This window comes from Sminthopsis crassicaudata, chromosome 6 (assembly GCF_048593235.1).
Source record: "Sminthopsis crassicaudata isolate SCR6 chromosome 6, ASM4859323v1, whole genome shotgun sequence".
Lineage (NCBI taxonomy): Eukaryota > Metazoa > Chordata > Mammalia > Dasyuromorphia > Dasyuridae > Sminthopsis > Sminthopsis crassicaudata.
In genome coordinates this window covers 147,458,152-147,484,090 of record NC_133622.1, presented here as the reverse complement: position 1 = coordinate 147,484,090, position 25,939 = coordinate 147,458,152, and the positions used below count along the sequence as shown (strand labels likewise).

The 25,939-nt window shown below is 35.4% G+C and overlaps 1 protein-coding gene across 1 annotated transcript; it reads left to right on the top strand.

Annotated features, from left to right (window-relative positions):
- Positions 1 to 2,359: 2,359 nt before the first annotated feature.
- On the top strand, positions 2,360 to 25,574 carry LOC141546328 (all-trans-retinol dehydrogenase [NAD(+)] ADH7-like). Its single transcript, XM_074274068.1, has 9 exons — positions 2,360 to 2,466; positions 7,485 to 7,586; positions 11,672 to 11,810; positions 13,241 to 13,328; positions 13,427 to 13,643; positions 18,827 to 19,087; positions 21,380 to 21,515; positions 23,363 to 23,501; positions 25,384 to 25,574. Exons 1-9 carry the CDS (start codon positions 2,449 to 2,451, stop codon positions 25,406 to 25,408), a joined length of 1,125 nt encoding a protein of 374 aa, XP_074130169.1. The 5' UTR covers positions 2,360 to 2,448; the 3' UTR covers positions 25,409 to 25,574.
- The last annotated feature ends 365 nt before the right edge of the window (positions 25,575 to 25,939 follow it).

The following is a 25,939-nucleotide window of genomic DNA, read 5'->3' as shown; positions in this document are numbered from 1 at the left end:
TTTCTCATTTTTCCCCTTTTTGATCTGATTTTCCTTGTGCAGAGTGATAAATGTGGAAATATGTATAGAAGAATTTCACAGGTATAACATTTACCTGCTGTCTATAGGAGGGGGAGAAGAGAAGGGAAGAAGAAAAATTTGGAACAGAAGGTTTTGCAAGGGTAAATTTGAAAACTCTCTTTGCATATATTTTGAAAATAAAAAGTTATTATTTTAAAAAGTTTATCTCCCTAAGACTAAGGATTGTAGGATTTTTCTTTTTGCACTCCTAGTATTTAGTACAACTGTTCTTACATACCAAGGTCTTAATTTTTGTTTTGCTTATTAATTCATTCTCCTGATTGTGAATTCTTCTTTAGAAGAGGATAAATTATTAGAATATAGAATTATTCAGCAGAAAGGCTAAATATTGTCTCTGTAGCATTCATCCATCCTTCCACACTTTTGTATTGGATCTAAAGTGTCAAATTGTGCTAGTTAGCTTTGTCAATTTGTCACCAGAAAAAAATCTCAATTAAATCTTGTTTTGTTTGTTCAACACCACCCATGCTGATACTAACCTTTGCTCATGAACAAACAGCTTTCAGTTGCTAAGATTAATTTGTATTTCCAGGTTCATAAAGTGATCTCCACCTCTTTGTATTTATTTCTCTGACTCTCTCTTTCTCTGTATCTCTGTCTCTCTCTCCCTATAAGAAACTTTGGGCTCAGAGTACCTTCATTTTAAAAACATAGTTGCTCATACATAAAAGCAGCTAGTTTATTTTGACCATGTAACTTGGTTTATACATTAGTATGATCACAATATGTCACATAAATATGTGTGACATTAAATATATAATGAAATAGTGCAAGTGTCCTAAAACTTAAGTTAGTGGAGGTGGCCTGAGCTGCTGTTTTTCAGTCATTTTCAGACACAGTAGACTCTTTGTGACCTCATTTGGGATTTTCTTGGCAAAAAATACTGGAGTTGTTTGTCATTTCCTTCTCCAGTTCATTTTACTAGTGAGGAAACTGAGGCAAACAGGGTTAAGTGATTTGTACAAGGTCACAAAGCTAGTAAGTGCCTGAGGTCAAATTTGAATTCAGGAAAATGGGTCTTCTGGCCTTAAAGTATGGTACTCCATCTACTGCACCAGCTAGTTGACTGAGCTAGATCAAACTTATCTAAATTCCATATGAGCCTCCATAATATCCCATCTTTCCCCAACCTTAATGAAATTGGTTTCAAGTAGCACAATAGAGATACCACCTGAATCAGATAGATGAATTCAAATCTAGCTATAATATCCTGACCAAGTCACTTAATCCTGTTTGCCTCAGTTTCCTCACATGTAAAGTGGGAATAATAACAGCATCTACCCTCCCAGGGTTGTCCTGAGGATCAAATGAGATAATCACCTTAAACACTTAGCACAGTGCAATGCACGTAGTAACTGCTAGATAAATATTAGTTATTTTTGGTTTTGTTATTAGCTAGGTTCAGGTGTGGAGATTTTTAATAGTACTTTATCTTTTTGGCTGACTTGGCAGTTTTTAAAACTTGGGAGGATCTAAAGTTATATCATTTCACATTGAGGGTTGTCATGTTATAAGTCACGGGCTCAGAAGAATACTGAAATGGTCAAATAGCTAATCAAGGTAGAATTGTTTATAAAGTTACAGGAAGAACAGAATTTTTGCAACAGCACATTCCTGAGTTAATTACAATCTCAACTCCATTCCCCTTCCCAGAGAATAGTAAACATATTCATCGAGAACCAGAATAGGGGAATTGGTCAAAGGAATTCTGAAAACATGGTCAAAAAAAAAATCCACTATCTCTAGGCACAGCAGATCCATTCTGAAGATAATCACTCTCATATTTTCCTCATTTTAATCATCCTTTGTTGAGCAGGATTTCTCTACATGATCCCCTTTTCCTATTTGGTAAATAAATGTTATAGTCTTATGTTCATATGTGTGTGTGTGTGTGTGTGTGTATAAATACGTATGAGAGTATGCATGTATGTCATACAGTCCGTGTATGATAGTGGGAGCTTGAGGTGAATGACAATAGAACAAGAGGAAACTACTCTCAACTTTTGATACTTTTAAAACTTTTGAAAATTCCAACACTTAAGTTCTCAGGATGTGCTCTGAACTGTTTTGGCTTCATGTAGCTACCAAAAAAAAAAAAAGATTATTTCCATTATTCTTCACCATTATTACTAAAGTCTTAGTTCCCTTAGCTGCATCAAATCTTGGTTTTTTGTTTTTTTTTTTCTCTTTCTTTGCAAAAAGTCAACATTTCATGGGGTGGGACCAGATACTTAGAGAAAAGGCTTGAGGGCTGTGAATCATAATTTTGAAGGCGTTGCTTTGAGATAGAATATTTTTCCAAAGACATGCTAATTCACACACAAGGGAGTAGAGACTACTGAAGGCCAGAGCTAACAAAGAGGCAAAATGAGCACTGCAGGAAAAGTAAGCAAAATTTTTCTGTATCTTCATCACAAACTGGGAAGAAGGGGTAACTGCAGCCTTTTAGTATCTGAATTATTTATTTAGGGAAGTGAAATTTAAGTATTTAATTGCTACAGGATGAAAAAGGGAACTATAAGTGGAATGATCATGGGGAAATGGGTCTTTTCTTTATGACTTTGGCAGTCACTGAAGCAATTTTTTTTAAGTTGTTTTCACTAGAATGTTAACACCTTTAGCTCTGACTGTTGTATTCTGATACAGTTAAGTGATGTTATGCAAAAAGTAGAAATTAAATCTATAACAGCACCAAAAGACTGGGTGTGGCCATGAGATGACTTAAAGATATGATTTTTATCAATTACCTATATGAGGATAAGAAGTAAGGATGGTTCTCATTAAGACTTGTTCTCATTAAAGAACAAAAAAAAACTGAGCATGTGAGAGAAGGGGTTTTTAATCTTTTTTGGGTGTATGGTGGACTCTTTAGGAGTTTATGAAGCCCATGGACTTCTCAGAATGGTGTTTTTAAATGCATAACAAAAATACAAAGGATAAAAAATATAATTATATTGAAATGCAGTTATTGAACTGTTAAAAAAAAAAACCTCCCAAAACATGATCATAAACCCCCAAGTTGAGAACCACTGGTAGAGTTTTAAAGTTTACATAGCTTTCTCAGCCATTAAATATAATTCTGAAAACAACTACTAGATATTTTATTTATCTCACTTCAAAAGTTAGCAACTCAAGGACTTTAAGTGATTTGTCTAAGAGTAGGCCAATGCTTTTTCTAAACTAAAATATGGTTTTTTTGTCATTCTATGCTGTTTCTTGCAAGTTCATATATTTGAAATGAAAAAGGTGCTTAAATATCAGAGATTGGGTCCAATTCAAAAAGATTTTCCTTATTTGCTTCTTTTAGCAAAATGGCCTAAAGAGATCTTGTCCTTCTAGGACAAGAACACAAGAATTCCTCAAAGGACCAAATAATTTTTTATACATCAGTTAAAATACTCATTTGTAGGGCCAAAGTAGTAACTGAAGTACAACCAATTTAGTAAGCCAATTATTTTCTCATTTTGACATGGATCTATTATTTGAAAAACTAACTTATTTTTTCTTCATAAATTCTTTTTATGTCATGCAGATATATTAGCTAACATATACTGAACATTAGCGTTTGAAATGTTGAGAATAAGTTTAATGGGAGGATGTACTAGAAACATTTGAATTTGCTTAATTTTGAGATTAGCTGATTAATGTAAAGATTAGATTAATCTGGTAACTGCACCCTTACTTCCTATGCTAGTTTTCATGAATTAAGTTAAGCTCTTTTGAATTACATCTTTTTTGAATGAATTTCTAACCTAAAATCTATGAATTTATGAGCAGATCTCCTGTTAAGCCCTTAAATCTCACCTAATCTTGAATGTTGTCTACCCAAGGTTACATACAAGCCAATGAGACATTTTTTCAGGGCATAGGCAACAAGGCTTCTCACCTTTTAGGAAAGGAGTTAGCTCCCTTGGGACCAGCCTGGAAAGCAAGCCATAGTGACTGCTCTGACACTTTCTTCCATGAGGAATGTTTATGCAGATCCTCCATATGCCTGTCTTTTCCACATTTTCCCACCTGTTGCTAAGATGGGATCTAGCATGGTTGTCTCATCCCTTCTCCCTTCTCCTTCCACTCTTTTTTTTTTTTTTTTTTTGGGGGGGGGGAGAAATCTCTCTACAGATGCTTTGGATTTTGAAGGGCTGTTTTTTGTTTATTTTTGTTCATTTCTTTCCCTTTATAGCCCAGAATTTCCTGGTGGCTCCCTTCTATGTGAAAACTAGTTCTGTAGGCACTAAAATTAGTTCTAAGCATCCCTTAGTACACCTGCTATTTCCCCCTAATTCTTTTCTTCCAGGAATGTATTGTCTTGTAGTCCACTCAGCACCATTTGTGTCTTAATGCACCACATAACCTTCATGGGCACAAATATCACTAAGACCAGTGGATGAGGAGACAGAAGGACTAGAAAAATGGCTGAAGATGATGGCCAGGGATTCAGGCATCTATTAGGAGCACATACCTCAGCACCTCAAGGATTAGGAAGAATGTACACTAAGTGACTGACTGTTGATTCTGACATCAGTCAGCTTGCTTGCTTCAAATAGTGTGACAATCATCACTTTCCTGAGAGCCTATGCCAGGATCTTTTCCCATACCCCAAGAGGTAGGGTCGGCCTTGGTAAAATTCCAAAGTAGGCAAAGCTTCTTCCTGTCTCAGTTTCAGACTCCTTCTTTCTCCTAAATCACCTCTCAGTAAGACTTCAGTCACCAATTCTCTCACACTGCTGCCCTTGTGTCTCCCACACAGTAACCCACCTGGACCATCCTTTACTACAAAAGGTGTCAGGGTGCAAAAATAGCTGTTAACATTCTGCAAGCAAAAGCCCAGTTCCTCCAAGGATGCTGATCTTTGCTGGAAGCTAGGAGACAAGAAAGCTGATTGAGGAAGTTCACCTTACTGCGCTGTCTTGGGGCATCTCTGACTTTTCCCCTAGGAAACTCATAGGGAAAAATCTCATAATGCAAGATTCCATCAGCCTTAGGGTTCCACCTCACCATCATTTTCTGTCTCTCTTATTGTGGAATGGAGCTAGGAAATTTTAACCTTGCATTTAAACAGGAGGAAAAGTTCAGAACTGTCCTTATTTCTCATGTGGCAGCATTATGTTTAAACTTTTCTGACTTTTTTCACCACACATCAGGGATAAGTATTTTCTGTTTTCTCCTTATAAAGGGCAGAGACTGACTTTCCCCCCCCCCCCCCTTATTTCTATCTCTAGCTCTTAACACAGTATGTAGCACATGATAGGCACTTAATAAATGTTTGTTGACTGAACAACTCTAATATATTTGTGATTGACAGTGTTTGCATCTTAAAAGGAAGTTTCCCCTTAACCCAACTGAATCCCTAATTGGTGAAATACTATGTCAGGCAATGGGACACAAAGAAGGGAGGAAATGCTCTGTGGGGACATGGATGGAGTGAATCCTTTGTACTTAGAAACTGCCACCTGATAACTAGTTCTTCCAGGGAGATAGTTCCATATTCAACAGTTCTAAGCTGTTTCTGATTTGCAGCCTCTTTCTTTCCTCCACTTTTGAGCCTATGGTTATACTCAAAGTTATGAGGTCAATTTTCTTTTCTTCCAGTGCTTTTCAAGCCAATGACTTCAGCCTTCAAACGCACATGTAATTCTACAAATGCAGTTATTCTGTAACTCAAACTTGCAAATGATGGGAAAAGTTCCAGTCTTGAGGAAGGTTATGCTGGACAGAATGTTTCTTTCTTTCTCTTTTAAAAAATTTTTATTTTCTACAGTTACATGTAAAACTTTTTTTTTTTTTGGTTATACATATACATTCATTTTTTACATATTTCCATGTGAATCATTTGGGAAAAGAAAAATCAGAATAAAAGGGAAAAACCAAGAGGAAAAAAACAGAAAGAAAAAGAAAGTGAACATACCATGTATTGATTTACATTCAGTCTCCATAGTTTTCTCTGGTTGCGGATGTTTTTTTTCCACCCAAAATTTATTGGGATTGCCTTTGTTTGGGACAAAAAGACCTACCCAATTTGACTACAGAGATCACTCATAGAAAGCAGGATTATTTATTAGAATCTCGAGAAGCGGACCCCATCCTGGTCTGTGGGCCAAATCTCACAGCAGGCTAGGGCCAGAGCCTTGAAAATACTTACAGCTTTTATACATTTCAGACAAAGAACCTCCAAAATCCTGCCCTCTATATGTTGTCACATAAGTCTACTGTTCCCTTAGTTGGTCAGTGGAATGTAGTAGACAAGGTGATATACAGCTTCTTCGGCCATGTTGGACAATGGGATGTAGTCCAGGCCTTATTTAAAATCATGTGACTCCGGAGAAGCCAAAACTGAGGCCTAATAGGCTTGATCTACTTTAGCTAACAGTCTCTGATCAATATGTGCTGAATGTTCTTCACCTTTTCCCACACACTTTGGATCACTGAACTACTGAGAAGAACCAAGTCTATCATAGTTGATCATTGTACAGTCTTGCTGATGTTGTGTATGTTTTCCTAGTTCTGCTTATTTCACTCAGCATCAGTTCATGTAATTCTTTCCAGGTTTTTCTAAAATCAACCTGTTTATCATTTTTAATAGAATAATAATATTCCATAACTTTCATATACACCATAATTTATTCAGCCATTCCAAAATTGATAGGCATCTTCTCATTTTCCATTTTTTGGTTACCACAAAAAGCTTAGAATGCTTTAAAAAAAAAGAAATTATTTATCTATGAAATAAAATAAGCACTTCCATAATAGTGTTATAATAATAAAAAGATGACTGTATATAACATCCAAATCTATTACTTACAACTTGATATTCCTTTTAAATATATAATAAAGTTACCATGTAAATTTTTTTTCCCCCTTTTTTCTTCCCTCTTCCCTATTCTAGAAATGGCTACATAAGACACAAATATATATATTCACACATGGAGAAAGACATATTCACCTACATACCTACATGTGTGTATGTATATATATTTATGTATATAAATATATGTATATGTATAAATATATGTATATGTATAAACACATATGAAAAAATCCCATATATTTATTTATCAGCATTTTTTTCTGTGGAAAGATAGTATCTTCCTTCATATGTCCTTTGTAATTAATTTGGGTATTGATAATAGTCAAAATGACTTAATTCTTTAAAGCTATTAAAACAATATTACTATTATTGTATATAATGATGTCTTTTCATTATTTTATGTAAGTCTGTCCACATTTTTCTAAGATCATTGAGCTCATTTCTTATAGCACCATATGATTCCATCACAATCACACACCACAAGTTGTTTAGTCATTCCCTTCTTGCAGTGGAGTTTCCCATGTTTACATTAGATGCCAATGTTTATGGTTATATATAAATATGTCATGTGAACAGGTTCTTGTTATTTTCCTAGGTGATTAAATGCAAAGCTGCTGTGTTATGGGGTCTGAACCAACCCTTTTCTATTGAGGAAGTGGAAGTTGCCCCACCAAAAGCCGGTGAAGTTCGAATTAAGGTACACATATTGCTAACTTGGACATTTTTTCCTTAAGAGAAGGCCTGAGATTTCTTTCTTATAGGGAATTGTCAAAAAAAGAAACTCTCTCTTCCAAAGCAGATCAGCACCCTCCCCTCCTCTCCCTTTTCCTCCCCTCTCCTCTCCTTTCTCCTTCCTTCCTTTCCCTCCCCTCCTTCCTCTCTCCTCTCCCTCCCTTCTTTTCCCCTGTTCTTCCCCTCCCCTCTCTTCCTCCTCTTCCTTCCTTCCTCTCTTCCTTTCCCTTCCCTTCTCCTCCCCTCCCCTTCCTTCCCTGCCCTGCCCTGCTCCTCCATGAAACACAGATTTCACTTTGTGCTGGACCATGGCATGTTTCTTTCTCTTAATAAATATTTATTGAACAAGCATCTTAATTATACTGAAAAGTAATGGTTTGTTGTTGTTTTTTGCAAAATGTCCTTGGACTCAGCTAGCCATAAAATATTTCCTATTGATTGACATTAGAAACATAACTGCACTGCCCTCTATACTTGAACTTCTTGCTTCATTGTCCTATCATTCCTCATCCTTTTAGCTGATGTTTACAAACATTCCCACATTAGTCCTTTAAAAGTTAAAACTAGACCATGCAATTCTCCAAGCTCTTTTTATTCTAGTTCTCCTCCCTACTAACAGAACCAAGCTGTTAGTAAATTGTTGATACTTTTCCCCTCATTTCCTGCCTATTTCAGCTCCTCTTACTCTGACCCCAGCACAGTACAGTTTTCTTAAAAAAGAAACCGTCTAGCTTTTTCATTATTGTTTCTCTATTTTCAAATGATTTTATTAACCCTTTCCCCCCCCTAAAATACCTTCCTTTCTCCTGTATCCCCTTATCCTTCAAGAAAGCTTTCTTATTACAAAGAATCTTTCAAAAGAAAAATAGCAAGAGAAAATATTTAGCAAACAGACTCATGTATGAAAAAAATTCACTCTTACATGCAATGCTCAACTTTCAGAGGGGCCCCAACTCTGCAAAAGCAGTGGAGGGTAGGAGGAATTTATTTTTTCATATCTCTTGTCACCAAGTATGTTAAGATTTTGTAATATTAATTTGTTCTTGACACTGAAAATCAGAAAAAAAATCTATTTAAAAAGAATCATAAGGAATCATCTTAACTCTTCTGGCCCGAAGAAGGTTCTGCTCCTCTTCAGAAAGGAGGAGCCCTGGAAACAGAATCGGGAGAAGCTTTATACTTGCTATGCGAAGCAGCCCTTCCCTTCAGAGAACAGATTGGTCCATTCCTTCCAGATTACAGTCTTTCTGATACTTGCGCCACATGTCTCTCCAAAATATGTTCTCCCCCCACCCCCATCATACATCCCAGTTCAGAAATAGCAGAAAACTCCTCCTCTGGGGTGCGTTGTTTACTATTCAATAAGCCTATTAAACCGGCACTGTAATGATTTGGTCAAGTCAGGTCATTGACCCCTACTAGTTTGGGCTGGATCAGTCATTGTCTTAAATTTGTGGTTTTCTCAAAATCAAAAGAGTCTTTCTGATTGGCTGAATCCACCTGTATCTTCCTAGCTCCCTAACTTCTTATTTGCTCAAACTGTCTATTGATCACTCAATTGTTCCCTGGAACCTTAACCTTTCTTAACCTCTCACATTCTGTCAGGGGTACCCACTATCCCACACAACCTCGAGGCTTTCAGCATTGTGGAAAGCCAGCCTTTCAGCCCGTCTCACACTGGTTTTTCCTCATTATGGCTTTCATCTGATTCTCCTCTTACCTCTCTGCTGCTGTTCAGTCTTTTGTGCATGTTCATTATCCATGTCTCACTTAGTATCTAGGAGCTTTATTCTATATCAGGGCTCTGATCTGGGCTTTTTCTTCCCTTCTCACTGTAACTTCCTCCTCACCTCCCATGTGTTCCAATTTGTATTCAATCTGTATGCAAATCATGTGAAAATTCATTTATTCTGTTAACTCTCATTTTGCATATGAGTGCCATTCCTGTAATGTCCATGAAACTCTCATTTTGTGTATCATATTAATCCCTTGCCCAAATCTGAACCTATCTCCCGGTGCTCTAGTACCATCCTTCCTCTTCATGCTTCTATTTCTATCTATCTGTATCTATCTATTCCTTCCCCTGTCTTAATTCTCTCCCAATAACTTTCCACAAAATTGTTCCCTTCACTCTATTTGCATAAACCACATAATTATTCAGACTTTCTTCATCTACTACTTTGACAATTACCAAAGTCCCATTATTGATATAGTTTCTCCATTATCCAGTTCATTCCCCCAAGAAATTGCTGAATTTACATTTCTAAAAACTCAGTCTGATCATTTAACTGTCCTGAAGAAATTTTAGCCTTTATGATAAAATACAACATTCTTCTCCTTGACATTTGAGTCACTTCACAATCTGGCTCCAAATAATCAATCCAGAATGATTTCACATTGTTGCCTTTAATGCATGCTATGTTTTGGAATGCCAGAGAAACTGAAGCAAGCAGAGATTGTTTTTTAATCTTGAATGTGGAGTTTAAGCTAGCTGATCCATGGGACTCTTGTCCAAAGTAAATCGGTCCAGATAAATCAAGGCAGGGAACTTATATAGGGTTTTAGCTAACTAGAGTTTACAAACAGAATACATAACCTGCGTATGCAATGTTATAGGGGAAACAAAGGCAGATAAAGGGAGCAGGGACACTGGGAAGATGGACAAGCCATAATTCCACGAAAGGATCATAACTTAATCCTTAATCAAGATAAGATAATAATCAAGATCAAGATAAGAAGGTCTAGAGCAGGAGACAGCAAGGAGTAGGGGCAATACATAAAGGAAGCAGGAATTATGTTAGTAAAGATCTAGATAATGCACCTGGAGTTTATGATCCAATAGTATGTAAAGGGGGTGGGAGCTTCAAGATTTTTCCTGGGCTCTTTTTTAAACTCAATTTCCAGTCCTAAAGGCAAGGAAGGGAGCAGGGTAGCTCAACAGTTTCAGTCAAACTGACCTAGTTTTCACTTTCTTTACATAATGTCTCATCTCCTACCTCCTCGCATTTGTAGAGGACCTATATCTGTAATGCCCTCCTTCCTCATCTCTTTTTAGGATTATAATCCCCCCTAAGACTCAGCTCAAGTACTATCTTTCTTGATCACCTTTTATATCTCCCTCTCCCTTCAAAGCAATTTATATTCACCTACTCTTTTGTATTTACTCATTTATATTTATTCATTTCCTCTCAGTGGAATGCAAACTCCTTGAGGCTGAGACAGTTTGCATTAGCACTGAGCATTTTATCTTATATATTTTAGCAAATTCTTATTTAGTTGAATTGAAATTTATAAAATAAGAAGATATATCCTTACAATTAATGAGATTTACATTTTGTAGTAAAAATAAATTGAAATATAATCATATGAATTTATATTATCTTACTTATTTAAAAATATTTAGAAATTCTGAGTGCTTTGAGTAAAGACCAATTTCCTAAAACCATTGTTATTTTTTTTTTCCTGGCTACTTTTCATGGTTCATTCTTTAGTTATCTAATCCATAGCCTTGACACGTTATTTGAGGCCAAACAATCTTGCAGCTTGCCATCCTTATTCCTTAGTTCCTTATGCCTATCACTGGGATGATTATCACAGGTAGAAGCTTTCAAAAAGAGCTCACTTTCTTGTGACCTATACCTTGAGATCATCCCAGGGGAAAATGTTATGTGAGATAAAGCTAAAAAAAAATCCAAATGATGTAGATCTTTAATGAGAGAATCACACCTTGGCTGGTTCCTCCATTTGAGCATTGCATGTCATGTCATATACCACATCCCCACCCTGTTGGGTCATATCCCTTCATTGATGAAAGCATCTCAGGACAAGAACTTTAGAGTTGGCAAAGCACCCAAGTCAATGGAAAGCACTGATATGTGTGTGTGTGTGTGTGTGTGTGTGTGTGTGTGTGTGTGTGTTGTATACACATATATGCAAGAGGATTGTCTTTAAATATAAACTGTATTTCATTTAAGAATGATCTAAGTAACCCCTTCCTGCTCTCCCCAAGATGTCCTGTTACCTACAGGTTCAGTCATCTTTCTCTTGCAGATCGTGGCCACAGGGATCTGTTGTACAGATGACCATGCGATCACTGGAGCAATACCTGCTAGATTTCCAGTAATTGTGGGACATGAAGCAGCTGGGATTGTAGAGAGTATTGGAGAAGGGATCACTACTGTGAAACCAGGTGAGACAGAGGTTTTTAACTCTGGTTCTATGAGTTTCATTTTTCTAAAAACAATTTTTAATAACTAATTTTTTCTTTATTAAATTGTGGAACAAAACAAGAATTTCCATAACATAATAAAATAAAAAAGTATTGCTCATGAAATTGTATTTCAATGTAATTGTTTCCTTTGTAATCTTATATTTTCTTTTATGCATTTAAAAACCTTATCCTGTGTTATGATGTCATGAATTTATATCCTGTCACTGGTATATATTTGCTGTGTGACTCTATGCAGGTAATTAATCCTCTAAAACTCTCTAAAAATGTAAGTTGTAAAATAGTTTTCTCAAGACTTACATGAACTGATGCTGAGTGAAATGAGTAGAACAAGGAGATCAATGTATACATTAACAACAAGATTATACAATGATCATTTCTGATGGATGTGGATCTTTTCAACAATGAGATGGTTGAGGCCAGTTCCAATGATCTTGTGATGAAGAAAGTCATCTACACCCAGAGAGTAGACTGTGGGAACCAACTCTGGATCACAACATAGCATTTTTATTCTTTTTGTTGTTGTTCACCTGCATTTTGTTTTCTTTCTCATTTTTTTTTCCTTTTTGATCTGATTTTTCTTGTGTAACAAGATAATTGTATAATACATATATTGGATTTAACATATATTTTAATATGTTTAACAAATATTGGATTGCTTGCCATCTAGGGGAAGGGGTAGGAGAAGAAATTTGGAACACAAGGATTTGCAAGGTTCAGTGTTGAAAATTATTCATGCATATGTTTTAAAAATAAAAAGCTTTAATGAAAAAATAGTTTTCTCTAATGGTTCAAGGTATTCTCCCAATTTACGTTTGTAATTTCAGGTGCTCAGAATATGGCTTCTTTTTAAAAAATCCATCTATAGCTATCACATCTACTTGAATATATTTTTTTACTTTGCTGATTAAGCTATTAAATTAGATTAGTTATTAGTTATTAGATTAGTTATTAAATTATTAGTTATTAGAGCATTGTTTAGAAAATATTGCCATTTTAATAAATTCATATATATGCATACACATGTACACCATACACAAATACACACAAATACAAAGACAGAAAGATCATTTTAGGTAATTGGTATTTATGCATTTGTTTATTTGCTTTGTTCTCCTGAATAAACAGGGTCATGTGGTTCAGAGGATTAAATTTAGAGTCAGTGGGCCTGAGTCTTAAATACCAATTCTGTTGCTTACCTAAATTTTATTTACTTTATTCCAAACTTAAGGAAACATAACCTACATTATATACTTCTTTATATCAGCCCAAACATATACGCAATCCTCAAGCACTTAAGATGGATGCCAGGTAAATGCCCCCCAAATCTTAATTAATTTGGCTATTTTTAAAGGTGGTTCTTAAGCAATGTTTCACATAATCTTTTCCAGGAGATAAAGTCATCCCACTTTGTCTGCCACAGTGTGGAAAATGCTCCACATGCATGCATCCTAGGGGCAATTGGTGTGTAAAGACCGAGTGAGTATCATTTCTACTGAGATTTCATTTTAATTTTTCCATTACTAATTAACATTTAAGCTGCATTTACTTACTGTAGTCTTTAATGTATTGAATAGTGTTACCGGTAAGGGAGTATTGTCTGATGGCACAAGCAGATTTACCTGCAAAGGGAAGCCCATATACCACTACATGAGCACCAGTACCTTCACTGAATACACAGTGGTGGAGGAGAGTTCAGTGGCTAAAATCGACGCTGCTGCTCCCCTGGAGAAGGTGTGCTTAATTGGCTGTGGATTCTCTACCGGCTATGGTGCTGCAGTGAAAACTGCCCAGGTAAGGATGTTCATGATGTAGTAGATGCTTTCTTTGGCATAATAAAGCTTTGTGCAAATGCTAAAAGTTTCAAAACACAAGGTTTTTTTTTTTTTATCATTTAGTTACTATCTGTACAATATCAGATACCTGAACATTGAAATATCTAGTTAATCATCCAAATGCCTTTGTTTCCACAAATACAAAGATATAGAGACAAAAACATTTAGATGATTTGAAATTGTTATTCTTCATTGGGAGATAATTTTGGCTTTAGGAATGGTTTCTAATACATTATATCAATGTATTGGATGAATTTCTATTGTCACAAAAGAAATGCATGCTTGCATGTATGAATAAATGAATAAGTGAGTGAATAAATAGATTTTTAAAAAAACAATAAGCAGTCATATGAGCAAAATATGGGAGAAACAAAAAGAAAAGAATGCTAATCACTGCCCTACAGGAGCTCATATTTTAATGAGGAAATCAAAATCTATAACAAGTTTCTATTACAAATCAAAAATGTGCATTAGGAAATGAAAAGAATACAGAATGAAATTTCCTCTGTTTGGATCTCACAAAGTTGCATTTTCTATCGACTGAACACAAAGGGCCTGACTTTTTTAAGCTAAAAATTTCCTCCAGTCACTAGTAGCCAGACCATTTGATGATGAGTTATTTTGCCACTGAAAATAATTTTTGAAAGCACAAAATAGTGGCTATTGTAGTATAGAAGTTATCTCTTTCTAGTGACAGTATGAGAATGGTGAACACTGAGGCACAGAGTGCTAAGCAACAGTTTTTAGAAACTATAAATCTCAGTTTGGATATTGCTATATAACATCCTAATACAATGATGAATAAGAAAAAAGGAAATAAACATTTGTGAAGTACCTACTATGTGCTAGGCATTATTTGTAATATTTAATCCTTACAACAACTCTGCAAGGTAAGTGCTATATGATCTCGATTTTACAGTTGAGGAAACTGAGGCAGATAGCAGGTAAATGACTTGCCTAGCTCACAGCTAGTGAGTGTCTGAGCCCAGATTTGAGCTCACATTTTCCTGACTCCAGGCCCAGCATTCTGTGTATTATACCACCTATTTGTCTTAGCTAGGATATATTAATAGACTTAACTGAATCTGAAATTTTTCAGTTTCAGTATAACTAGAATGAAGAGGCAAATTGCTTCTAAATAGAAGAATTAATTTCACATTCTCCTTGGGAAAAAAAAAATGAAGGAGTTTGTGGATTCAAGTTTGTTTGATTCAAGAGTGAACCTAAAGGTAGCAAGAAACATCACTTTGGGGGTGTCCTCATTATACAAATACTTCTGTGTTTGCTTTTGTGCAGCTTCAGTGGGTATTCATAGTTTAATTAGGAAATGGCAGCAAGAAGCATACCTCCTTACCAGGAAGCATGAAATGAGAGGAATGATGTCATTCAGAACATTACAAAATCCAATTGGCTGAACTTGAAAGTAGTAAGTAAAGCACAACACAAAAAAGTAGTACTTACTACTTTCAAATTCAGGTGAGAAGTGGTTGATCCTGGATTTTATTTTTTGTTTTTGTTTATTCTAGTTTAAAAAAAACCAGCCTTTTATAACATTTGAATAAATATTAAATACTAAGGATATTGCTTTTGGCATCTGGACAACCTTTTAAACTTATTTATCGGTGTCTTCCTTAGAAACAAATGCCATCCAAAATTTTTCTGATATATTTGATTTTCTTTATTTCCTGTAGTGTTGTGGCTGTTAAATGAGGCAGCTGAATTGGATACAAATTTGATATCACCATGAATTAGCTCAACTTTGGAGGCTTAAGAAATAGCACATCATGCCTGGGCTCACAAGCACTCTTTGGTTCTATTTTTCACCCAAGAAAATTCTCATTTCAACAAGTGATCCATTATCTCCAATAATCATTTTAAAGAGGAAAAAAGCACACATATATAAGTGTATATAAGCATCCTTACCAGTTATCATGGGCTTTGGTCATGATGACTACAAATATTACAAAGTATGGCGGGTTCTTTTCCCAATATTTGTCAGCCTGGAGCTTTTATTTTCTTTTTCTTCCCAAGGACATTGGACTCAACATTACTATAGCTGAAATCTCTTTGTAGGATGTTATATTCTTCTGGGGCCCTTCACAACAACTGCCCAGTTTTACAGAAAGAAGTCAACATCTAAAAACATCGAACAGTTAACAAAAAGATTTATTTATCCCCAGCAGGGCAAAACTATTTCTCAAGGATATAACTTTGGTTCAGTTGGATGTAGCTTCCTTCTTACATTCATTTTGTCAATAAAAAGCATGAGGGAAAAGACTTTTTACCCCTTCTTTATTTTATGTTTTCTGTAGATACCAAGAATCTATGTCAGGCTTCATATCCTGAATTAATCCTTTTTTATTTTATTTTTATTTTTATTAAAGCTTTTTATTCATAAAGCATATTCATGGATAATTTTTCCAACATTGACCTCTGCATAACCCCCTGCCGCAAATTTTCCCCTTCTTCCTCCATCCCCTCCCCTACCCAGCAGGCAGTCCAATACATGCCAAATAGGCCAAAATACATGCCGGATCCAATATGTGTATACATATTCACACAGCCATCCGGCTGCATAAGAAAAATCAGATTAAGAAGGAAGAAAAAAGAAAAACTGAGAAAAAAGAAACAAAATGCAAGTAAATAATAACAGAAAGCTATGCTGTGTTCCACCCTCTGTTTCCATGGTTCTCTTCATCACTGCACAAGTGCAACTGGTCTGAATCATCTCATTGGTGATAAGAATCATGTTTGTCAGAATTAATTGTTGTATAGTCTTCTTGTTGCAGTGTATAATGATCTCCTGGTTTCTCTCACTTCACTTAACATCAGTTCATGTAAGTCTCTCCAGGCCTTTCTGAAATCATCCTGCTGGTCATTTCTTACGTTTCCATAACATTCATATACCATAATTTACCCAACCATTCTCCAATTGATGGACATCCATTCAGTTTCCAGTTTCTGGCCACTACAAAAAGGGCTTTCACAAACATTTTTGCACGTGCGGATTCCTTTCCCTCTTTTAAAATCTCTCTGCTTTGTGGCGGCCTTTTTCATAGTGGCTAGAAACTGGAAATTGAATGGATGCCCATCATTTTTTAACAATGAGAGGATCCAATTCAGTTCCATTTGATCAGTGATGAACAGAACCAGCTACACCCAACAAAAGAACACTGGGAAATGAGTGTGAACCCACAACAAGCATTTTCACTCTTTCTGTTATTGTTTGCTTGCATTTTTGTTTTTCTTCCCAGGTTATTTTTATCTTTCTAAATCCAATTTTTCTTGTGCAACAAAATAACTATATAAATATGTACACATATATAATATTTAACATATACTTTAACATATTTAACATGTATGGGACTACCTGCCATATAGAGGAGGGGGTGGAAGGAATGAGGGGAAAAATTGGAACAGAAGTGTTTGCAAGGATCAGTGTTGAAAAATTACTCATGCATATGCTTTGTCAATAAAAAATAATAATAATAATAAAGATCTCTCTGGGATATAATCCCAATAGAAACTGGGATCAAAGGGTATGCACAATTTGATAACATGAATTAATTCTTAAAGACACTTTAAATGTCTTTTAAGGAATAACTAGCCTAGTCTACATTGGTAGGGTTTTAAGAGATTTCTCCTACAACATAGGTTCTATCAATGGAACTATATTGGTTTAAAATATTTTGTAATTGTTATTTTCCTCTAAATCAGATGGGTCTTCTCTTCCCCAAAACCTTTAAAATAATAATGTTATATTGTACCTGTGAAGCATATTAATGAATTAGAACACTGAAATGAATGACAGTAGGCAGTATGTAATCCACTGAACTGGAGTCTTGACCTGGTTGCTCTTTGGGAAGGAGGTCTAAAAGAATTGTATTTTGTGGGTATCTCAGCACATTTTCTATAGTTAATGATCCAGTTAATGATCCAGACAGTGCCAGCAAAAAATTATTTCTGAGGTATGATTGGGTTTCAAAATGTCCTCAAGGTATATTCTAAAAAATAAGATATGATTAAGATTTTTTAAAATACAATTAACAGATTTCCCTGGAGGTGTTCTCAAAATATTTGGTTCTATATTTACACTAATTACTTCTTTCAGAACATCTTTTATGGATGGTCTGATGTTAATGGTTATTCCCTTCTTAACAGGTTTGAACATCATCTTAGATTAACTCAAGAATAATCTATTCTAGTTTCAAAATGAACACAATTCCTTTGCTTTCCATTTTCCTAAACTCTTTGTTGCCTTTCATGTAGTTGATGCTTAATTAATCTTGGTTATATTTGAATTTTTTGTTCACTTGTGTCCAATGCCAGTGTAAAAAGATATCACTGAGAAAACGTATGATTGGTAAAGAAAGTAGGTTAGTTACATGGTGAGAAATGCTGATTACAGATAGCTGAAAGGATGTATTGGTCTCCACTGAATATAAAGAGACCCAGATAAAGTCCTTCTGGGCATTGGATAGATTTTTCCATACAGACTCAATGATAAGATATGGGCAAGAATCTGACAGAATAATCACTTAAAGTTATGTTGTAATTTACAGCATAGTATTACCATTATTATTGCATTCATGGCTTCACTGAAATATGATTGATAAGCAGAAGTCAACCAATTAATCAATAAGCTTCTATTAAAGGTCTACTGTGTTCCAGGCACTGAGTTAGATCCTGGGGATATAAAAAGAACAAGTGAAACATCCCCATTCCAAACAAGTTTACCTTCTGTAAAGGGAAATAATATATTCATAGTAAACATAAAAACTTGGGTGGAACAGAATAAAGGAGACATTGGGACAGAAGAATCAAGGAATATCTGATGGAGATTTAAGTAAGATTCTTGTGGCAATGATATGGTTATAAATTCTTCTTCCTCCATAAGTACCTACATGTGTTTCCTTTCATGACCATTTTTGAGATGGCAGATAGAATGTAGATTGCTCCATCTCTAATATCTGAATTGTCTGTTTTTAATCCTTTGAAAATATCACTATCATAATCAGTTTACTAGTTGCTATAAGCTGGTTTGCTCTGGATTTCATGTTTCTCAATATTCTCAGAACAACCTCGCTTTTATTGATGCCGTCATTAATTCCTAAAAATTTTATCTTTTTTTCATTACCACAGGTCACTCCTGGATCTACTTGTGCTGTCTTTGGGCTGGGAGGAGTTGGTCTCTCAGTTATTATGGGCTGTAAAGCAGCTGGTGCTTCCAGGATCATTGGAATTGACCTTAACAAAGACAAATTTGACAAAGCCAAGGCTGTAGGAGCCACTGAGTGCATCAACCCTAAGGACTACGCAAAGCCCATCAATGAAGTATTGAGTGAAATGACTAACGATTCTGTTGGATACACCTTTGAGGTTGTTGGGCGCCTTGAAACCATGGTAAGTAGTCAGCAAGAATGGAGGATTTGGAGGGGCTCAGGTAAATGGTCAATGAGCAATGATAGACTTTACTTCTCAATAATTTGATTTATTTACAAGGTCCTTAGGACACAGATCTTATCCAGACAAAAACTGAATTTGTAGAAACACGTTTCAATCAGCCAACAAGAATTTAAAAAGCATGTGCAAGTATTGGGCTAGTTTCTGGAATTCCAAATCCAAAAGTGAGTCAGTGTTTGTCCTCAAGGAACTTATATTGTATCAGAGTGAGGGAAGGGAGTATTACTTAGTGGCTCATAGGGATTAAGGATGGAGGCCAGATTGTCATGTCATTTCTAGGAGCAATGGTAGTACTGCTATGATTGCTGTTTTTACAACAAGAGCAAGAGGCATGAGGTTGGAGATATGGGTACAGTTATATTCTTAAAGACAAGGTGAATGTCAGGATCCCTGTGCCAGTTAGGCTTTGGTGTCCCTGGCCAGATACAACATGGAATGTTATCTGACTAGATATAATAATTGAGGGTAGTTCTCATTAAGGACAGGCCAGGGGCCATCTTGGTGGTTACATGTTCCCAAGGAATCCTTACCCTATTCACTCCTCACTCTCCTCATCTGGGATTTCAGCTTATTGATGTGTAAATCGGCCTTGGCAAAGGGACTTTCAGATTAGCTCATGGACCTTGACCTCAGATTACCAAGCAGGGATTGAAGCCCCATTCTCAAAGTTTCTCAATAAGTATGTTTGTTCCCAAATTCAATTAAGGGGCTTTAATGATGCCCCAAGGGTGGTGTTTATAGGAAAGAGAGGAATTTGGAGGGGTTGAGCCAAAGTCCCTGGCAATCACTGTTGATGCTCTTCAGTGACTTAGTGTAAGTAATTCCTAATTAATGATGGTTGCCTGTCCTTAATGGACTTTGCTTCAATTTTTACCTAATACCATTTAGATTTATTGTGAGGATAATTGATGGCATCCTTAATTAAACTTTTACAGTAGTAATATATTTGCATTAGGTATTATTAGGAGTAAAAATAAATTTAAACAACTTCTGCATAATCTCTAGGGAATGCTGAGAATAATTGCATTAGTAAACTCAGTAATTTAGTTTTGGCAAATACTTGGGAGAGGGATGAGAGAGAGAGAGAGGCAGAGAAAAAGAGAAACAGAGAAAGGCAGAAAGAAAGAGACAGAGAGAGACAGAGACAGTGAGAAAGAGAGAGAGGAAGAAGAAAGGAGAGAAGGAGGGAAGAAAGAAGAGAAGAGAGGAAGGAAAAGAAGGAGGAAGGAAGGAAGGAAGGAAGGAAGAAAGGGAGGAAGAGAAAAGGAGATAATACTCAGAAATGATATATTAATCTCAGTTTATAGGAAACAAGAAATTTCTTCTCTAGCACATATGTTTCCTATTTCTTTTTAAATCTTACATGAAAAATTAAGAGAGAATGATTCAAAGATTTTCTGTACTGTTTTATTATTCATTCATCTCAGGCTGTGTGGTTCATGGAACTTGTTTGAAAGTGTTGGAACCACTGAGAAGAGAAATGGAAAAAATAAAAACAAATTCCCAACTCAGTTAGAAAAACCATCAAAGTTTCCGTACCTGAGTTTAAATCCTGGCTCTGCCACATGTTCCCTTGGGACTTTGGGAGAGCTGCTTACCTTTCTAAACATCAGTCTCTTCATCTTTAAAATGAAGGGCATATTCTCAAAGAATCCTAAAATCTTTTCTAGTTCTAAATCTGTGATCCTATGATTCTTCTGTTTCCTGCTTTCAGAGAGAAAATATTTATAGCAGGAAGACCAAAAATTTCAGGGCCTGTACAATATTTAAAATGGGTTTCATTATGTAAGAAATTAAAATTATGTAAGTATGTGGAGGCATGCTTTAATTTTTTAAACAAATGATTCCTTATACCTGGAATGGGCTCCCTCTTTGCTTCTGCTTCATAGTAATGCAAGTTCTCCAACAATCTCACCTTAAATGCATCATTTTTCATGTTACCCATCTGGTTGTACCTCTTCCTCACTACAAAATTAAAATTTCCTTCAATTATTGATCTCTACATCTTCTCATACTTTAAGTAAACATGTCATCTCCCCTTCACACATATACTTGAAGGTAAGATCCTAAAAAGCAGGAATCATTTAACCCACTGTCTGACAAATAGTAAGCTCCAAAAAGAAATTTGTTGATTTCTTAATTTACTCACTGATGGCAATGGATAAGGCATGGATCCTTTTCCATTCTGATAGACACTATAAGGAATACATTTTTTCTTTCATTGTACATCAGATTGATGCCCTGGCTTCCTGCCATATGAGCTATGGGACTAGTGTGGTGGTAGGAGCTCCTCCATCATCTAAAATGCTCACCTATGATCCCATGCTGCTATTCACTGGACGCACCTGGAAAGGATGTGCTTTTGGAGGTATGTGTACAAGAAACGGGAGATATTCATTCAGATATGTGTGAGAAACTGTACTGAGCCTTGGCCATACAAATATAAGAAGGAAAGGGAAGAGAAGAAGATGGAACAGAACAGAAGGGGAAAGAAGGGAAGAGAAGGGAAACAGTCCTTTCTCTCAAGTAGCTTCTATTCTAATGGGGAATAATAGCACATAAAAGAAAACTGGAGAAATGGGAAGTACAGGGGTAAAGGACAATAAATAGTCAGGAGAGAAATGAGCGTGGATAGCATTGGCTCCTTATGAATAGTGGTCTTGAGCAAAGAACTCAAAACAGAAGAGGGGTCACAGATATGGAGGCAGCTTTAGAGTGAGAAGAATATTGGAACTAGAAGAGACTTGACATTCCCATATGTCCCTTGCCAAGTGAGAGAAAGCCTATAATGTCATAATATTTTAAGAAGCATGTCATTGTTAAAAAAAAAAAAGGAAATTCTTTGAGATATTTAGAGAACTCTTTCTATACACACACACACACACACACACACACACACACACACACACACATATAGTTAGAGCAGAAAAAACAGGGAGAGAAATAGCTAATTCTTCCACTGATTATTATCTCAATATCATCACTCAATTCAAGTTTTGAGTTAATTCATATACATATTTTCTCTAGAAAGTGTTTTTGTGGCTATAATTAATGCTTAGGCTAATTTCATTATTGGTACATTGTCCCTGCCTCCTAGTGCTGAGTTTTCATTCTATTAGTTTACTGCCCATTATAATTTGGCAAGTCTATTGTCATCCAGCATATGGTACTGATCTACTTTCTAGGGAACTAACTCTCTAACACTGTATTCCACAAAAAGTCTTAAACTTTGACTTAAAAGCTTCAAAAATTCTTATCCTCTCATTATTTTTAAATTTTCATTTTTATATAGTTTCCACATTGACAAACTTCACATAAGGAGGCTCTGGTGATTATAACATATATAAAAACCCTTTATTCTTTGGTTTCATGAATGGTTCTCCGCCTTCAACTTTCAGCTAGGCTGTCAGTTAGTCACAATCACAGTTACAGTTACTGGACAATCACTTCGTTTCTGTTTGCCTCAGTTTCTCAACTCTAAAATGGAGATTACAATAGCACTTACCTCACATGGTTATTGAAGGATCAAATGAGATAACATTTGGAAAAAGCACTTAGCACAATGTCTGGCACATAGTGGGTGCTGTATAAATGTTTAGTCACCTCCCCTTCTCTCTCCTAATTGTTCAAATTATCTAAGAATACTTTCTAAAATAGCTATTAAAAAGACAGAAAAAACTCCTGGTGATCAAATTAGAAAATTTGAGTTGTAGAATCTGTTACCTGATCTGTATGGAGAGAAAAGAAAAAAGCTAATTTCTATTTCTAATAAATGGTAAAGATATTGCACTAACTTTGGGAAGATGAAATGAGACAGTTTATATAGGGCATTTTGTAAATTAAAATGCATTCTATAAGATACTACAGAAAAACTAGAGACAAAATCTATCAAAATCATGTCAGTTCATCAGAGTTTGCTGTGGTTATAATGGGTTTGAAACCAGTGCAAGTGGCAACTTTCCTCCTACTCCTGCACCCCCACACATACACAATTTCTGATCCTGGGTAGTTCTTATCCATTTAGTCTCATAAATCCTAACTAGGCAAGCCAATCCACATAGTGTTTTGAAGGGCTATGAAAATATGTAATCTTTGTGCAGAGACCCTTTGCTTTCTATTATGCTCCATCACCATGCCTGGCACATAGTAAGTAAATGTTTGTCAACTGATTTTTAAAAATTGTATAAATAATATTTTGGTACTTTATTTTTCAAGGTTGGAAAAGCAGAGATGATCTCCCAAAACTAGTATCTGATTTTATGGCAAAGAAATTTGACTTGGACAAGTTAATAACCCATGTTTTGCCTTTTAATAAAATCAAGGAAGGATTTGACTTACTCTACAAAGGAGAAAGGTAAGTATTTTAATGTTGGTCATACCAAAAAATTCAACGTGCATAATATAACTTTTGTAAGTGTCATCATCCTATACACATGATATTTGCGATTTCAAAAATATAAAAATACTTGTGAGATTAATATTGTCTTATCCTAGATGAATATATATTTTCCTTGGTAATTTGTGCTTTTTTTTTTTTCATTCATTGGTTCTATTAAGTTCTGTTTCTTTCATAAAATTGGAGGTCACTTTGATGATGTCAGCTAGGTTCAGTGTAGTAAAAAGGATGCTAAATATAAAGTCAAATGACTTGGGCTCAAATGTCTTACCTTACCCCTTACAATCATGTGACTTCATGAATAGTGAATTACTTCATGTCTCTGATAGCATTGGCCTTGAAGATGACTAAAGTCTCTAAGTCATGATCTTATGGGATAGCTTATGATGTTTGTAGTAACTAAGAATTCTTGACATTGTACCCTGATACTCCTAGGAAGATGAAAATGATTTTCTTTTCTTTTTTTTTTTCTGAGGCAAATGGGGTTAAATAACTTGCCCAGAGTCACACAGCTAAGTATCTGAGGCCAAATTTGAACTCAGTCCTTGTGACTTCAGGGCTGGTACTCTATGCACTGCACCAACTAACTTCCCCAGAAGATGAAAGTGAACAAAAATACAAATGACTAGGATTTTATTTAATTTTTTAAAAATTGACTCAAAATTTTTTTTTGTTCTTTTAATCTCCTCACAATTGAAAAAAGAAAAGTAAAACAAAATTCTTGTAACAAATATGTAGGGTCAATCAAAACCAATTTCTCTATTGGCCATATACAAAAATTTTTTTCTCAATCATTTGCACTCTGAATTTTTTACCCTGCATCTCATGTTTCCTTATGAGTGTTCTAGAATTATATTGATTCCAGTTTTTGTCTTTAAAGCTGTTTTTCCAATATTGATGTTATCAATTATTTTCTTGGTTCTCCTTATTCTACTATATTTCACTTCATAAAAGTATTCCAAAATTTCTCTGAGACAATCCCCTTCACTTTTTCTCACATTAGAATGCCATTCTATAATAGTCATATAACATAACTTATTCAGCCATTACCCAATTAATGGGCTCCCATTTTATTCTCAATTCTTTGCCACTACAAAAAGTGTTGCTAGAAATACTCTCTACATAAGGAATCTTTTCCCCTCCTTGAATGCAGACTCAGCAGAAGTAGCACTGGCTCAAATGGTAAGCACAGTTTAGAATCTTTTCCCAATCCCTTCATTTTACAGAATAGGAATAAGGCTCTAGAAGACCAGAGAAGTGGCTGAGTTTGATCTTTCTACTTTAGGTAAAAGCCAGCAATTCTGGAGGCAAAGGTTCCTATTTTGAATGTCAAAATTCCACTTGCATTTAATGGCATCTCATGTAGGAGACTATAATCTTTTATTTAAATGAAAGAAGAAAGCAAATTTTATGAGAAAAAACTTATTGCTCTGTCTCAGTTCTTCTTTGCAAGAACAGCTGTACATTGTGTTTTCCTGGGTGCAAAGGTTCATGGGTGGTAGATTTAGATACTGGACCGACTCTAGAGCTCATCTATTCCAAACCTTTCACTTTCTATGTGTGAAAATTGAGCCCTGGTTTTGGATCTAAAATATATCCCTTTTTACAGATCTGGAAACTAAGAAAAATGGCATCAGGACTCACCCCCTTACATCTCTCAGACTTCTAAAGTTTCCCACTGGGTTTTACTAGTTGATTTTCCAGATCCCTCCTTTATTAAAAGAGATACTACACTTACTATCTATGTGCATACATTGTTTTAATCAGGACTTGGTACTGTTTTCTTTATTAAAAGATATAGAAACAAGATATTAACAGCATTTGACATCTTCTATTTCAGCATTCGATCAGTGCTTCTGATGTGAGCTCCTAAGAGGCAGGAGGTATATGTGGATCTATCAGCAGCTGGCTCTTTCTTGTGTATTTTGCTTTCCTATAATTATGATGCAATATGTGTGCTATCTTGTATGGATTGAACACAAAACAGAAATTGAGTATCTTGGAATAAATAAACTTTTTTTTTCAAAATAAGTGATTAACATTGTCTTTGACACCATTTAATTTATCTGGGATAGTAGCAGGATGTTCATGTTGTTATTATTTTTTTTTAATTTGTAAAAAATAGGTCCTAAATATCAGTAAAAGACATATGTTCACTGCTTCTGACCGAAATAGGAATTTTAAGTGAAATCCAAGATTCTTGGATAAAAAGTAATGAAAGTTTTAATGACTATTCAAGGATTGGGAAGGATTCCCATCACCTATTGTTCAAGCTAGTTATTGGATGGAGTTGGACAGTGCTAAAATGAAGCACTGGGAAGACTTTTAAAGACATATTTACTCCATGGAAAAGACATATTTACTCCACGGAAAACCTAGATCTGATTTCTCCTTTC